Raw genomic sequence first — 17,185 nt, 5'->3', positions numbered from 1 at the left:
CGACCATAATTAGTTTGGAGTCGACCCCGATATATTTGGCATGCCTTGGAACGAAGTGGCACGCTTTTGGAACACTTGGCACAGAGTAAGAGTCGACCCCAGAAGAGATGGAGTCGACCCTGGCACGTTTTGGAAACATTCTGGCACAGATGAACAGTAACTCGGGTCGACCACAGAAAAGCTCGGGTTGACCCCAGCTTCAGCCACTGCAAAAAACAGTTTTCTGGAATTGACTGAGAGGGCCAACCCAAAGCTTCCTTGAGCCGACCCCAGGTGGAGCCGACCCTAGGTAGCCTTGAGCTGACCCTAAGAGACCATGAACCGACCCCAACTTCAGAACTCAAAAAAAAGATGTCTCTGGATTTCCTGAGAGGGCCGACCCCATTGTAGTAGGGGCCGACCCCAGAAAAGCTTGAGCCGACCCTAGCCTGATGAACAGTAATTTGAGCCGACCCCAGCCTGATGAACAGTAACTTGAGCCGACCCCAGCACGGTTGACAGCATAACGGCTAGTTCTGCAGAATTATTTTTAAGTCCCCAACGGCTATAAATGGCTACTTTCTCTATTCCAACGGTAGGAAAGTGATCTTTGGAGGTTGGAGAAGTATTTAAAAGCTACTATTCATCAAAAGGAAGGAAATCTTGGTGAGGATTTAAGTGTGCATTCAAGAGAAAAGGAAAATCCAAGAGAGTTCAATTTATTGCTTCAAGTTCAAACCCAAAAGAAGTGTGTTGAACAGAATTTAAGTGCCTTCAAGAGCTCAACCAATCCATTGAAGAGTGAAGCAATCTCAACGAAGAAAAGAAAAGCGCCTTCAAAGGGATAACATTTTTCTTTTCTTCTCGTTAATGCATATTTGTTATATTTGTTCATTTAGGAGCTTTATACCTTTGATTTCTTATTCATTGTAAGGTTTGTTGGTGAGCCCTTAAAACCAACGGTGTAGGTTTTTGGTGAACCCGTAAAACCAACGTAGGTTGTTGGTGAGCCCGTAAAACCAACGTAGGTTGTTGGTGAGCCCGTAAAATCAACGTAGATTATTTGTGATCCCAAAAAACCAAATTGTAGGATTTTTGGATTGTGAGCCCGGTAAAATAATCCAACTGTAATCCGAAGGGTTATAGTGAATTTCCAAGAGGACGCTTGGGGAGTGGACGTAGGTACCTTGGGGTGCACCGAACCACTATACATGCTTGTGTTTGTATTGTGTTCATTTTGTGCCTCTCGCTTACTCTCTTTATTATATTGTGTAGTTGCTCTAGCTTAATTTCTAAAAGTGATTTAATTGTGCTTAACTAGAGCTTAATCTCTCTTGCTTCCACCACACCTATATAATTCACATAGGCCAAACTATATACTCACTTAAGAATTAATTTGAGGCCATAAAATTTAGAAAACCTAATTCACCCTCCCTCTTGGGTTGTCACCTTGGGCAACAATAGCGATCTAGAAGAGGAAGTTTATATGAGTATTCCACCAGGACATTATCTAGTGAACAAGCCTGATCTGGCATGCAAGTTGAACAAAGCTATCTACGGTCTCAAGCAATCTCCACAAGCTTGGTACGCTAAGCTTAATCATGTGTTGATAAATATTAGGCTTAAAAGAAGCAGTGCAGATCCTTCGCTATTTGTCAAGAAAGGTTTTTTTGGCACCACTATTGTTCTTGCTTATGTGGATGACATAGTAATCACTAGAGATGATCAAGATGAAATTTCAAAACTCAAGGCTCTTCTTCATAAAAAATTTGCCATTAAAGATTTGGGTGTTTTAAAATATTTTTTGGGATTAGAAGTTGCTTATTCAAATAAAGGCATCTTTCTTAATCAAAGAAAGTATGTGTTGGATTTATTACATAGAACAGAAAAATAGGAGTGAAACCTGTTGACACTCCTATTGAGAGTGGAGGCAAGTTTTGTGCAGATGGTGAACTGCTATCTGATGTTGGTCAATTTCAGTGATTAGTTGGTAAACTAATCTATCTCACAATTACTCGCCCTGATATCTCTTATGCAGTGAGCTTGGTTAGTCGCTTTATGCATGCTCCACCAGTTAATCAGATGACGACTGTTAATAGAATACTGCAATACTAGAAAGGATCACCTGAAAGAGGTATATGGATGCCAAGGAACAGACACAGTTATATTAGTGCCTATACTGATGCTAATTGGGTAGGATGTCAAACGGAGAAGATCCACAATAGGGTATTGTACATTTGTGGGTGGTAACTTGGTGATATGGAAAAGTAAAAAACAGAATATTATAGTGCGTTCAAGTGCTGAAGCATAATATAGAGCCGTGGCATCCACTACGAGTGAAATTATTTAGCTTCGTGTTTTGTTACAGGATTTGGGATTTGACTCATCGCAGTCAACAAAGATGTTTTGCGATAATCAAGCTACAATTCATATTGCTTCAAATCCAGTGTTTCATGAGCAAACAAAATATATTGAGTTTGATTGCCATTTTGTTCGAGAAAATGTTCAAGCCAAAATTATCTCTACTTCCTATATTCGCAGCAATCAACAACTAGTTGATATTTTCACAAAAGGTTTACCAGTAGCCCGGTTCCAAGAGATCTTGTCTAAGTTGGGCGCTATTGATATCTTCGACCAACTTGAGGGGGAGTGTTGGCGAGAAGAGAGGGATTTGGGCGTAATTTATGGTGGATTTGGTAAGGCTCCTAATTAGGAGATGTGTTTGAATTAAATATGGTTGTTATGGTGAGTTTTTCTCCTACGATTGTTTGAACAGGACACCCCTATCAATCCTTATATTACTTGAAAATCTCCTCTTTTGCATGAAGAGGCCAAAAAGGACCGAGTCCTCTCTGGCTTTCCATGAAATTTTTTATTTGCATTCAAATTGATTGAGAGAACAGGCATCACTGGAATAAATAGGAAGCATAATCTTGATAAGAACAGATGATGCAATTTTGATGACCGCACCAAACTCTATTGTTAAGGCTATCTCTAGTAGAGTCCATTATTCCCATTGGTACAAAAAATTTACTTCGATTGCATAGCCTAACCCGTGTCCCCTTTTTTTGAGAAACCTACAGACTGAGAAAACGCTATAGATTCCAGTTTAGTAAGAGATATTTCAACTACTTGGTTTAGATTCAGGAAACTACAACAAAATGTGATACATCACTCAGTTATGATAACTACTAGCGAGAGAGAGAGAAAAAAAAAAGCAGCATTTGACAACTCCAGAAAGCAGCAACTTTCAATGCAAAAAAGCTGCAATGCTCCTTCCAAATCCACAAAAACTCCTATGAACAATTCCTCTACAAAACCCGAAACACCACCTCGTTTGTACATGATGCTTTTGCCCACACATGGTCGTATACAAAGTACAGCTCACAAGTCTGCATCTAATACACTGCAGTATGCTCCTTAAGAAGCTTTTAGCATTCCAATGTCTCAATTCAGCACAAACAAAAATCTATCACTGTCTCATCAATCAGTACCTGGAGTACGTCACCCTCAATCTGCATACAAATTTCAAATGCTTCGATTTTGAACTCTGTCCATTTTCCGGTTGAAAGGTTCATATCCTTCTCAATCAGCTCATCTAAAGTCTTCCCAGCGGAACGTGTCCATCCTGTTATCTCCTTCTCAACCTCTTTTGCCAACCTATCTGTGTTTAAAAACAATGGGAGAATCGACCATGCCTTGTAACCAGAACTACAGAGGCAGCTGTATTTAGAATCCAAGCACTCTATCATGCAGTCAAAATGAAGCCGCCTAAGTGAACTCCCCTCTTTATTCTCTGTGAAACCAGAACTACATTTTGAACTAATATGAGAAGCATCTATCATAGCTTCTGCCATATCGTGAAGAAACAAATACATGGACAAGTTTTCTGCCGCATTTGACCCAAACGAGGAACTGCTCTCAAACAGTAATCCAGCATTGGAAATAGCATCGATGTAATAATACCCGAGCTTACTGTCCTTGAGTTCAGGTTTACAGGAATAGATACTATGCATAGTTGAAATATTGTCAACCGGGCAGGCAGTGTTCTCAGTATCAAAATTCCCAATATTAGTGGAAGATGCAGAGTCTAAAAGATCACTTTCTCGATCCAACGCTTGTATCTTGCTGCAGGAGCTTACAGTGGAGTCTGGCTTGCATCCTGAAGTAAAAGTCATACAAAAATAATTGAATAGGATTGTAAATTACAAAGGCAGAAATCAACTCAAACAGACTTGAAATCATATAAAAATGCAGGATCAGGGAATCAAAAAAAAGCAAGCATGCGATGGTTCTAGTAATGAAATGGATGCAGTGTGTACAAAAGAAAAACAAATAAAATGTTGAAATTATCAAATTGTGTAAGTTTCATTGAAGCATAAACCAGGCAAATGATAGTTATTGTTGTGTCCACCAAAAGAAAAAAATTGTTGTGCACCAAACAAGAAAATACTAACGAAAAAAAGAGGGACGGGGCTGTTTAAACAACAAGGAACATGGTCATGGTTCACTGTTTTGGCAAAGGTAGAAGTGATTTTCACACCTGAGCAGCCACTGGGACTCCAAGAATAGCAACTGTCATTTGAGAAAGAAGCTTCAAGAATTGATATTGGGCTAGGATGATCACCATCACTGGCGGTATATGCCATGGATATCCCTGTTTTTGCCCCTGCCTGAAGAGATCGACAACAAAACTACAGTCACCAGAAAGCCTTTCAATTAATACCTTTTGAGGAAAAAATGTTGATTTCCATATGGCTAGAGGCCACTAACTGCCATCCATCACAACATACGCACTGTAAAAATGCATACAAAGCAAAAACCACTGTGCTAGTAAACGATACGAAAATGCATGATATATGGATGCATCATTGCTGAATGCCAATACTGAAGAAGGGCCCCACGGACATGCACCGATGTTACCTGGGCAAGTGACACGGTCGTAAAATGTCTAGGTATCTAGAAGAGTTGGAAGGAAACCTTTAGAGAAGTGGCCACAGGGACACATCCATATTTAATAGATGTGTTTGTAAATTTATATAGATATATGTGAATAATGAATAATTAGTTGGGTGGTTTCTCAATTTGATAAGAGTTTGAAGAGGTGGAACATCAAAATCTTCAGACAACTGACCAGGGAGGCTACTGTAGAGTGGAATGAGTTTGCGACCATGTTATCTCAAAAAGCTCCGAGTAACAGAAAGACATGGTTAGATGGAAGGGAAGAAGGGATTGGAGATACAACTGCAAGGATCTCCATAATTTCATCAGCTGCGGTGGAGTCCAGTTGCCTTTCTTCAATTCTCGTTGGAAAACAAATGAACAGGAAAAGACTAAAGTGTTTATGCGGATCGTGTTAAACAATAAATCAAAAATGAAGGAGAACTTGCTAAAGAAGGGTCTACATTGTATACTTTGTGGTAATGACAGAGAGATAAATAATCATCTTTTTCTTAGATGCCCCTTTACAAGTGCAACTTGGTCCTTTCTTAGATGAATGCATGCTACAGTTCAATCACTCTGGACTACGTGGACGAAGAAAAGAATCCCATGACAATAGTTGGTAGTTCTTCCAAAGGAGGAGCTCGATTAGCGTCTAGCTTGGGATCAATTAAATTTTGCAATCTGCCTGGGAGTTTGGAGAGAGAGAGGGAGAGGAACAATGGAATCGTCCTTCAAAAGAACAGTTACATATAAGATGTTATCAGAGCCGTGATGGACCAACCACTGTGTAATAAGAAGACTTCAGCAGTTCACCATGCTCCAAAACCTCATAGATCCTTATGCTAGAAGTCGAAAAGTGCTTATTTCCTTAGCTTTGTTCTGCGGGAGTTGAAGTTATGGAATTTAATTTTTTTTCCTGCTTTTAGTATAATCAATACATTTTAATTTTCTTCTTGTCATTTTATTTTAATAAATTAGGTCAAGTTTCCTCCCCTTTTCTGCAATGAATAATTAGTTGAACCCATTGCATTGCAGTTTGGTAGGATTTGCGAAAACTTTGCTAGTTATACTTGAAAACTTCTAAGTAGATGTGTCATGACTTCATAAATGACTGTGATGATATCATGTATTGTTAATTTGAAGTTTCAAGAAGTTTGGTGTCAGGTGTCCAGATATGCCCAAATTTTGAAGTGTCCCAGTAACACTAACTTATGAACACCATCTCTATCTGCTTGACTGTTCAACCAGATTAACAAATTTTAGAGTTAATGCTGTTACATTAATAATGTCAAAGCATGATTAACCAGAATGCCCCTGTGCCACTGAGTATAACTATATGTTGAATGTGGCTAACGAGAGCTACTAATGAAACCTACAAAGTACAAGATTATGATGATGTGGTATAAAAGAGGTCACCATCCATTGCAGATTAGATGAAGAAACTTTCTAGAAAGTAGTCAAAATAGTTAATTAGGCTAGTTGTTAACATGCATTTCATGAAAGGAGTCAAAAGGTAATAACCGGCCATCAAATTGAAAGGAGAGATAAGCTGCTCATGACTTCTATAAAAAGCTACCTGCCATACTCTTTTGAGAAGGTTTTGAGCAAGTTTGAACAATCAATCTTAATCCTTCCCTCATTCCCTACTTAACAGTATCAATGTCCTTCTAATCTCGCTTTATGAGAACCATAACATATATCAAAAACTCAGTAGGTATAATGCAAGTAAGCACAAGCTTCTTTGATTCCATCCCAACAAAACAACATAAAATCTAGATAACATAAAATCTAGATGACATTTAACATGTCGGCTTGTCTGACTACTTAATACTAGAAATCATAAAGTCTAGATCATAAGATCTAGATAATGTTCAATAACATTTAGCACTTCATAGTAGATATAATGCAAGTAAACTACTTAATAGTCATTTAGCATGTCATACACAATAACATAGAATCTAGATCATACTCAAAATAAAGTGTTGTTTGATTGCAACTATACTACATAAATTAAGCTCCCTTGGCTTCATCCCATATCCATGCTAAACAGAACTAAGATATTGTCCAGATCAAGGAGAATGAACACTACCTTTAGAAAACTTGAACCATCCATCAAAACTGCAAATCTAAAAGGACTGATGCAAGTACAAAAGAAAGCTGACCTGAAAGTTTTTATTGATAGTAGGTGTGTCACCATGAGAATTGGCATCATTAGACAAGTCAGTGCAGTCATAACACGAATTATCTTTTGGGCCCAACCTACTTGGCAATCCATCACCATTTCTCTGAGGTGGGCGAGATCCATTTTTAAGGGCAGATATCAGCTCTTCAAAAACAGATGCAGGAGATCTTCGTGGAAGAGCTCCCCCTGTTTGTAACCCATCTTGGACCAAAGACTCTCTGATTTGTCCTAGAAGAGCAACCAGTGGATCCTCTCCTTGGGTCCTTCCTTTCTGAGATGAGAAGTTTCCTGTTTCTGCATCTGCTACTCTTTTTTCTGCATCTGATACCAACTTTCTCGAACTAGAAGCATCATGAACAAGTTCTTTAACACCCCTTCTCTTCCCTACCATATTTCTGTGGGTGGAAGACCTAGAACCTTGTCTCATCGGTGAAGTGAAAGAAACTATACCTGCATTCCCGCCTCTGCTACCAACTTGCACCTGTTTCCATGACTCAATTTTGGTATTGTTTTTATTGATGGAACGATTAACCATAACACTTGTCGCTGTTTCATTAATCAAGTCACGTCTGGCACTTCTTTGCTTCATTGACCTTACGTTAACCATTCCTGCATTTCCAATCTGAGAGTTACCCACCAGTCTTCTTTTCTGAGCAACGTTCTTCTTTTCCAAATCATTCCTTTCCATTTCCATTCTATTTCTCTCCAAAACTTTAGATGGGGATCTGGAACGCAAACAATTGTTCAGGTTTCTGTTCAAAGCAACAAAATCCTTGGTCCCATTTGATGCATATGGTTCTCTCCCGCTGTGTTGTCTTCCACACACTTCAGAACCCACAAATGCTTTCTCATTAACTGATGGTAACTGGTTTTGCCTCAAATTATTCTGTTTGAGGGCAGCTCTTGAAGCAAGTTCCTCTCTGGCCTTGCACAGGTTCTGATCATATGCTTTATGGCACTTCCTTTCAATCAAGTCATGAGCTCTGCTCTGGACATTGATCTTAGCTTGAAGAGCCAGAGATGTCGCTCTACTCTGACCACTTTCTGGTGAATTCTGCACATTGACATTGCCATGAACAAGAAGCGAAGCTGTTCTGTTTGGACCGGACAGCACGGCTGGAGGTTTCGGCTTATTTTTTTCATACCCACCACCATGGGAAGATGAAGCATTATTCAAATCTGAATCACAGTGCCCATTCTCAGTTACCTGCGTCTCCTTGGTGCCTGCCATTAGCCCAGTAACTTCAACTACATTTCCACAATTCTTACAAGAACCAACGAGCAAATCATTCAATGGTTCTCCAGAATTCCTGAGAAACAGAGCAGCATTGGATCCTTCTCTACGGACTCGCGAGGAGCTGATATAAGTAAGGGCGCATCTGCCCTGATTCCTGGACTGCAGCCCCGGTTCCAGGATCTTAGTCGCAGCCTCCATCAACCGAGCTTTGTTCCTTCTCGAAAACATCCTTGGGCTCTTCACAGGGGAAGCGAGCTTTTGGTGCTGCCTTCTCGAGCTCGATAGCATGTTCCTGTTGAACTGGAAATCGTTGGAACTGAACCGGGAAGTGACTCCAGTCTTCTGGACCTTCTGAGGCCTCGTCTCGGCCTTTCCATGCCCACCCGTTTCCGAGCAAATTTCTTCAAGCTCGGAAGCCTCATCGAGAGTGCCATCGAGCTTGGAACCCAAAGCATTCCTTGTGTTTTCACGGCGAGCAACAGGCATGGATTCGAGGCCCATGAGCTTGGCCACCAAGCCAGGAGCACGCATCCCGTCGCCCAGACCACCCGGGGAAGAAGAACAGCTGGTCTCATCCTCTGATCTTTTCGTTTTCGGAAAGCCTCCATGGTTCTCATCAGCAATCTACAGTTTTGGAGAGATTATAAAAAAAACTGGAGCAGAATCTTTACACAGAAATAAATCAAAACAGAAATCTCGTTGGAATGAAGAAGAGGTACCAGTAACAGCTTTGCCATGGATACTTTCTGCATCTTCTCCTCTCTACCAGCAATTTTTTTTGACACCCTTTTCGCGGCACCAGAGACTGCATTACCAGAAAGAAAGAAACAAAGATGACGATCAAGAGACAGTTAAAAAGATGAGCCAATTGAGGCCATTCTTGCTTCTTGAAGCACTAGAGATCGAGATACGGGTCAATGTGTCACCTGGAGGGAGGAGTTTCTTGGAGAAGAGCTTCTTCTTCCAATTGAAGAGCTGGAAGAAGACACTGATGCATCCGCCGCCAGGCTTCTGCTGCGGCGGCCTCTGCCTCTTCTCCGTGATCGCCAAGCTCGACGCCGACGCACCATCCTTCATCTCTTCCAAAACCTCTACTTTCCTATCAAACGGACTTCTTCCAACACAACACGGGCAATCTGATCTATGGGAAGGGACAGGAGTCCCCGGGAGCGGAGGGGCAAGGAAAAGCAGGAGGACACTGGGGTGTCTGCGGCATCAGCACGCGAGGCTGCGCGGGTACAGCTGCCAACCGGGCGATTCCCATCGCCACACGCAAACCGAAGCAAATCGACCCAGCTGAAGCGGTGCACACGATGCAAAACTGCGAAAAGTTGCAAAAAGAAAGAAGGACCAGAGAGAGAGAGAGAGAGACAGAGAGAGAGAGAGAGATGGAGAGGACCCTGTAAATCTCTGAGCCCTTGAAAGAACAGGTGCAGTGTCCGAGGGAGGGGGATTCCCACCTGCAGTGAAAGCAACGTTGCCGCTCTCTCTTTATTTCTTTTACAGCGAAGCTTGTGAGCCCATGGGAAAACCAGGGGGACTGCGGCCAATGGTAAAGTACTGTTGGGGCTGTCGAGTGGTGGATTTCCCGGAGGGAAGGCTCTTGCCGGGCATGGGAGCTCAGCAGCTGAGCTATTTCTTATTTTTATTCATACCACTGCCATAGATCACAGCTAGAAAGAACCAAGTTGTTGATTACTCAACATCCAAAACTGGATCACTAGATTAAAGTAAGGCCTGGAACAGAGGATTTGCAAGCTTAACAGTTTTTCCTGTTCCTTTTTAAATTATCATGCGTTTTCAAAGCTTCCAAGCGTCGCAATCACAATAAGGACAACAAGAAAAAAACGGGGATCGCGTCTCCTTCGTCTTGGCAATTTTTTCACCTTTTCCTATTTCCTCGTGCTTCTGAGCGGTTGTTTTCATCCGTGGCGCTACGGTTCACGGGTGGAGCGCCACCCACTTTAGTGAAATGACGGGAGCGGTAGGAGAAGAGGAGTTCTTTCGGCATGAACGTCTAAATCTAAGGATTTATAGCCCATAATCTGGTGAAGGCTGTGGCTTCTACTGTTTCGCCATGGCTGAAAGGGACTGCTCCACGTAACAAACAAGAAAGACGGGCTGTCACTTAAAGGTCTGGGTCTGTTAGCCACTGTGGCTGCTTGCTTGGCATCCAATTGCTTAGAAATTAACGATTTAACCCCTACAAACCTTTTGATGTGACGGAGAGTGGAAAAAAAAAAGTTGTAGCCTTTTTTTCCCCAACCAAGCCCTCCTCGGCCGTTGCTCCGGCCTCTCCGGTTGCCAAGTATCGCCGCCGAAAAACCCCAACTTTGTCCCCTCCTTGTCCTCCTCCGCGCTAAATCTTAACCTCCTCTTGTGTTCCTCCTCCGCTGCTGCCTTCTGCTCTTCGACCTTTTTCTGTTCCTCTTCCGTCTCCTTGACGGCGGCAGCAACGGCCCCTGGCGACCCGACGCCCCCGTTCTCCGGCTCCGCTTCCTGCCGACACCACGGATGGAGTCGCCGTCGACCATCCCCTCGTGATCCTCCCGGCGAAGTAGCTCCGCAGTGGAGACGATGCTCGACTTCCTCGTCCGCGTCCGCCGCTTCACCTCCTCGATCTTCCGCTGGATCGGCCGCAGCTCCATAGCTGGCTCCGGATTTGACACGGTGTGACCCATTGAACACGAAGAGAGAGAGAGAGAGAGAGAGAGAGAGAGAGAGAGAGAGAGAGAGAGAGAGAGAGAGAGAGAAGTCGAAATTTTGTTCGAGGGGAGACGAGAGGAGATGAGGGATAGGCTGGGGGCTTTTTCAAGGAGATTAGGGTTAGGGTTTGGGGTCGACGCGGGCAAGGTCATCGTCATCGGCGCCGGCGGTACTGGGCGACCGGGAGCCGGGACCACCGGACGAGGAAGGCCAGCTTTTGGAAATAAAGGTACGGTTTTTTTTTTTTAATAATCATTCCCCTTCTCCTCTCTCCATCACCAGAAGTAGACGGCGTTTGAGGTGTCATTAACTTGCCAGCTCGACGCTACCCTAACGCTCCTCGTATGCTGACGCATTAATTTGTTAATTTTCTATGTTAGAATTTCGTGTTATCCTAGCATTACTCTCTTGCCGAAACGTTCTGACCATGGCCATGGTCACCAAACCTTGATATTTGCCTGCGAATAATCCAGCTCAACCTGGAGAAAAAAACTTACAGGTTTGGGTGTAGGCAATTGGTCCATTAATGGGGCTTGGATACAATACCTAACACATTTAATTCGGATTGATTTGTGTATTTGGAATTGGTTTGCTACACTACTTCGATTTAGATGTTTTCCTGCCAAAGTTAATGAGATATGGGCAATTTGGAGGCCAAACTCAGGCTAATAAAAGCTTCAGATATAGAGTTGATGTGGTCATCTTAGTGTTGTTGTGGTCTCTCAGGCTTAAAAGAAATTTCGGTTTTGAAACAATCATCATTCAGCTAGAGAAGAATCCGAGAGTTTTCTACTCTTGATTAAAGACTGGATTTCAGTGATTTCTGGGACTGGGAGGAAAGGAGGAAAGCTTAAGCTGTTTTAGATGTATTTCCTTAATAACTTTGTAACTTTCTTTTTTATCCTGTTGATTTTTTATCTTCTGAATGGTTTCTACTTTCTACTGGCTCAGTTAGCGTAAGCTAGCCGTTGCTCTTCTAATAAATTTTGATCCGGATTTGCCTGATTCTTTTTCTCAAGAAAATCAAAATAATTCAGATCCACTTGTTTCCTAATTAGAACAGATCGATAAGATTACACCTAGATTTTAAAATGGTTCATACCAACCCATTTGACCATGTATTGTAGTGTTGAGTAGTGATATGTTTAAATTATAATTTTGGATGCTGTAATAGAGCAGTAAGTAAAATGTGAAATTAGTGGGTTAACCATAGTTTACAATTAACCATGTCAAGCCAAGCTTTTAGATATGCTCAAGAATTTCTAGTCAGCTTGTTAGACATGTCAACTTTGAAATGCCTTAACCTAATTTGTTTACTAAATAATTGTGTTAGCTGTGCTAGATCATTTTATCAGCTTCGATAAAGAGTTGCCTTCAGGCTCGATATCCTGAATGCTTATTAAACAAGTGGATGCGGTTGATAATTTTTCAACATGCATGAAACTCAAACCAACATGAACTCGGCCTATTTTTCTAAAAAAAAAATATTCATCAGAATCAACCTGGTCTAGTATTTAAGGTTTTCGTCTTGTCGATAGAAGGCACCTCCCGATATGATATAAATATAAAATTTGGCTCTAATATTTCGGTCGATATAAATTGATAAAATTCGAGATATCGGCTAGTAGGATATTATGTCCTTATTGGGAGATATTTTCCTCTCACTTTTTTGCCTTTTTAGATTTTTTAAAAAATTATTAAATTTTGAAATTAATATTTAGTACAATATTAATCATGGGTTTAATATACAACCAAGATTTTGATATCTTGATCTGAAAATGTCGATTGGGATCTCTTTTTTTTTTTTCAATTTTTTCTGATTTCTCTCGGTCACAACAATTCACCAAGATAACAGATATATTGAAAATTTTATTTCTCTCGGTCAGGATTCTATCCTATACCGCAGTTTTTCTTTCATTTTTTGTTTGATTTTAAGAACATGATAATTATTTATTACTATTTAGTTTCAAATCTTAGGATCTTTTACTTGGAGAAATGGATGCCAACCCATTCATATTTAGGCCGGATTGCACTTTGATTTTACTATGATTGCAGTTCCAGGCTTCCTCTTTTCTAATGGCAGAACTGTGTTGCCAAAACCTTCTGAAGGCAATCTAGATGTTGTTTGATAAGCTCAGCTGTAGAATGGCACCAAACAAACCCAATGCTATTTCTAGAGCAATTTGATTTGCTGGATATGTGTACCCCTATCATCTGGTTGGCTATCAGTTCTATACCTTTCTGGTTTATTGCCAATTTATTCTTTTAACATCAAATTTTCATAGAGCAGAGCAATCTCTCAAAATCACATGATTTTACATGGCTTGCATACGTTTTATACAATGGCACATTGGATATGCAAAACTCCGACATATTCTTGAAGCCCTATAAATAAATATACGCCTTTCCTGGGTCGAGAGCATCCTTGAGTGGTCTTGAAGCAACTAAGTAGCAAGAATCCAAGAGCTTAGAAAGTGAACGTTACTTGCCAAAGAAAAAGAAATGGTTGTTTGAACATAACTATTTCCATGCCACAAGGTTTATGTAAGACTGGATTGGCAGCAACATGAAATAGTCTTGTTTCTAGACAAACCAGCAGGTGTCACCTCACTTTTTTTGGCCACCGTCACCCTGCTGCATGATGAAGCACGGAAACATCTTATGGGCAAGCAAGGAATCATTACCCGAGCCATCTGACATCTATAAAAGGATCATCTAAACTATGATGCCACCTCAAGACATGCAACATGAATCTCTTGGTCATATTGGAGTCATCTAAAACTTTGAAGAGCAAAACATATACCATCAATAATGTTACTTTACCGTCGTACCAATCCAATGATGCAGTAAAAACTGACATGATTGTAGGAAGAAAACAAAACAAAAATGTGGGCATGAGATAAATCATAAAACATTTTCATATTTGTAGAACTATCTATTGCACTATGTAAAATGATTAGTTTGACGTCATATGCCACCAAGTTTAACTCGCAGAAATATTTAGGTGGAAGCATAGGTGTGCATGCATGCAGTTTTGGAGTGTGCCAGCTTGCTTTCTCCGATTACCAAAAACTTCCACTCTGAAATTCCTTTTGATGAGTTTTGGAACAAAAAACTAATTTCACATTTAGAAGAATAATTGATAAGAGGTGGCAATTTGCGGTCGGTCACGTTCGAGCAGGTCATCCTCATACATATATTAAGGCCCTGAATCCAACCCGACTTGCTATCGAGTCAAAACTCGAAGCCGACCGGCAACAAATCTGTCGACTCTCAATTGGCCTTGTAGGCTACTTCTTCATATGTTTTAGACTTTTAATGCTAAACTCATCTCTTCTTTTATTTTCAAGCCTCTATTGTTTTTAAAATATACATAAATATCAGTAAAAATACATAATTTTATTAATCATACACATCTCTTTCTATGATCTAATTGTTTGAAAGGCTTTAAACCAAACTCGACCAGACCTAGCAGGTTTGTGGGTTATGTTGGCCGAGTGAACTGCCACCCCTATTTAATGTAATAGAGGTAATATTTTTAGATTATATTGTGGCCCGAGTAGTTGGAGAGAGAATATAGATAGATGTTGAACCGACTCAATGCATGAGTTCAAATAAACCCTATTGGTATATAACTCAAATTTTGATTAGATTAAAGTGGTGTTTCATGTAGGTCTAATAATGATACAGGTGGATCATTTATGGCTGGGCCATATATTGCTTAAACTGAAACTAATTCATATCTTAACATAGTCAAAATTACTCCGCATATTCTCAAAAAAAAAAACTCAGCATGCCACATTTAAGAGGGGGAAAAAAAGAAAACAGATAAAAATTATAAAGCAAGGAGTGATTGATTTATTTCAATGCTCTTCTACTGATCATGACTGATGAATGACCACCCTTCCAAAAGCCAGCAATTTCCCAAGTTTGGTAGGACGGGCCCACGAGGAGAAAGCCCATATCACTACTATAACCCAACACAGTGTAACCCATTTGCCTTTCGCCTACATCCAGGCCCAGGGGATTGGATTTGGATGACCCCGAGCCTTCCTGCGTCTCTTCGATTATTCTGCTATTCCCCGAACCCTAACCCTAACCAGAACCTTAGTGTCATGGCGTGCACGCTGGATTTCCGGTGCCTCGACGAAGGCCTCGGCGGCCAGAAGAACAAGCGCAAGAGATCCGAATCCCATGGTCCCGAATCCATGGATGTTGACCCCAACGGCGACGGCGGCGATGCCATCCTCCCGCCGTCCAAGAGGCCCGCTCTCCCTTCCCTCGAGAACCCGGAGAAGCCCACGTTCGGCCGGCCCACTTATGACGGCGTGATCGCCGGCAAGGTCTCCGGCCGGAAGTGGAAGCAGACACGCACCCGCCGGGCATCCGCCATCGCCGCCTCCCGCCGCGGCCCTTCCCTCGATCTCCGGACGAGGGAGAAGGAGCTCAAGCGGGCCTTCCGGGAGAGGAAGGAGGAGCTCAAGGAGGAGATCCGGCGGAACAAGGAGGCGAAGAGGAAGATGAGAGAGGAGAGGGAGAAGAGGAAACAGGAGAACACTCTGAGAACAGGCACGAAGCTCCAGAAGATCACCAACCCCAAGACTTTGAAGAAAATCGCTAAGTCGAAGCAGAGGAAGCTGCTCAAAGTCGTCCCGGATGAGCTGCTCAATAAGAATAACAGTAATAACATGAAAGAGTAGGTGCCTTTTGGTGAATCATACCATCTTTTTTCTATATCGATGCTAATCTTGTTTTTGTTGGGTAGTTGTCTGATGTTGGGAATTGGGGAATAGAGTGGGTTTGGTTGTTTGAATAGTTATATCTTTCAAAATTTTGGGTAGAAATAGAATTCGCTGGTGTTAGATTGTGTTTCTATACAATGTTGAGCTGCATTTATGATTCTGCATCTCTTCTTATTCTTCTCTTCTTTCGGACAATCTATGGAGGCTTATGTCATATGGTATGATCGTTCATCCTTGGTGGTTGGCAACTGTCATTTACATCTTCCATGTTCTGATGGCAGATGTTTTACTTTTCTTGATTTATAATTGACACGTTTTGCATTCTTTAAAATCCTTTCACTATGTGTTATAAGATGATGCAACTTAGTTCAAACTTATGTTTCTACCTATATAGTTGCAGTCAAAAACTTGATATGATATAATGTTTTGGTTGCAGTTATTTGAAAACTTTTGAGGTAATAAATCTTGCAAAATTTCTATTGGCACTTCCCAGACTTCTTATGCTTGTGGTGGGAAGTTATATCGCATGGCATATGTTTGATTGGTTGATTCCGAGGGTGGGACTCATGGCTAGGAAAGAGGGCTTATTATGTTACTGGTGAATCTGCCAGCCTGCTATTAAAATTAGCAGAAGAAAATGATAGTTACTGAAGAACATCAAACTTACTCTCCAGCATACAAAATGCTGTCAAATTTCAAAGTTGCTGTTAGACTTGGTAGCTCTTGACCTTCTATATTCAAGGACAGGGTGGAAAGAGTCAGATTGCTTTATAATATTCATAGTGAAAAAAACGCTTTTTTTTTCTCTTTTTCCTCCCAACTTCTGAATTGAGTTTGCTTGTTTTGTGTTCTTATCTCCAAGGGAGACATCTAAAGTTCCTGAAATAAACGAGCTTGTGGCCATGCTTTCTGCATACAAAATCGATGATGGAGTGAAGATAATTAACAATTAGTTATATTGCCTTTAGGGCTTATTAACATCTAGGTGAAGGTTCTGATAGGAGGTTTTGAAACTTCATGGCTTCTTTGAAATCTTTTCTTTTGTACATCCTCTTATTAGTGCAATTGATATTCATCAATAATTATAGTGGCCTTTGTAGAATTACCACTCTCTCTATCCCATGAAGGATGTATCATGCATTCACCAATAGAGTTTGGTTGCACTTGCCAGAGTTAGCAAATTCAAGTGGCACTATTGCAATGTATATTTGGTTTTGGCTTTTAGTTAAACTCCATCTTATTTCATTTTTTACCTAAAAGTTAGGAAACTTTATTGTCACACATTATTTTTGCGGAAAGTGCTATAAGAAAGAGAAACTTGTCAAATTTTTGAATAAAGATCAAATTTTAGCAGTCATTGTTTAGTGGTGCATTATTTCTTGCATTTGTGTGGTC

General features: G+C 41.0%; 2 protein-coding genes across 2 annotated transcripts; one reads left to right on the top strand and one right to left on the bottom strand.

The window, feature by feature from the left end:
- Positions 1–3,087: 3,087 nt before the first annotated feature.
- On the bottom strand, positions 3,088–10,046 carry LOC103712785 (uncharacterized). The gene is made up of 6 exons (XM_008799409.6): positions 9,803–10,046; positions 9,269–9,663; positions 9,062–9,147; positions 7,086–8,966; positions 4,523–4,652; positions 3,088–4,141 (listed from the first exon to the last, which is right to left on the bottom strand). Exons 2-6 carry the CDS (start codon positions 9,417–9,419, stop codon positions 3,432–3,434), a joined length of 2,958 nt encoding a protein of 985 aa, XP_008797631.4. The 5' UTR covers positions 9,420–9,663; positions 9,803–10,046; the 3' UTR covers positions 3,088–3,431.
- Positions 10,047–10,591: 545 nt separating this feature from the next.
- LOC103712786 (uncharacterized) lies at positions 10,592–16,021 on the top strand. Its single transcript, XM_088702487.2, has one exon. It carries the CDS (start codon positions 14,939–14,941, stop codon positions 15,746–15,748), a length of 810 nt encoding a protein of 269 aa, XP_088558613.2. The 5' UTR covers positions 10,592–14,938; the 3' UTR covers positions 15,749–16,021.
- Positions 16,022–17,185: the final 1,164 nt, after the last annotated feature.

The sequence above is a fragment of the Phoenix dactylifera genome, chromosome 1, assembly GCF_051530095.1.
Source record: "Phoenix dactylifera cultivar Ajwa chromosome 1, Ajwa_hap1_PhDact_Kaust_v1.1, whole genome shotgun sequence".
Taxonomy (NCBI): Eukaryota; Viridiplantae; Streptophyta; class Magnoliopsida; order Arecales; family Arecaceae; genus Phoenix; species Phoenix dactylifera.
This window is presented reverse-complemented; position numbering and strand designations above follow the sequence as displayed.

What these genes read in the sequence shown, in the direction of transcription:
- LOC103712785 (XM_008799409.6), bottom strand. Translation starts at nt 9,419, where the DNA reads ATGAAGGATGGTGCGTCGGCGTCGAGCTTGGCGATCACGGAGAAGAGG. An exon ending in CCATGGCAAAGCTGTTACTG is followed by an intron (nt 8,967 to 9,061) that starts GTACCTCTTCTT and finishes CCAAAACTGTAG; the next exon opens with ATTGCTGATGAGAACCATGG. An exon ending in CTATCAATAAAAACTTTCAG is followed by an intron (nt 4,653 to 7,085) that starts GTCAGCTTTCTT and finishes CGATCTCTTCAG; the next exon opens with GCAGGGGCAAAAACAGGGAT.
- LOC103712786 (XM_088702487.2), top strand. Translation starts at nt 14,939, where the DNA reads ATGAATGACCACCCTTCCAAAAGCCAGCAATTTCCCAAGTTTGGTAGG.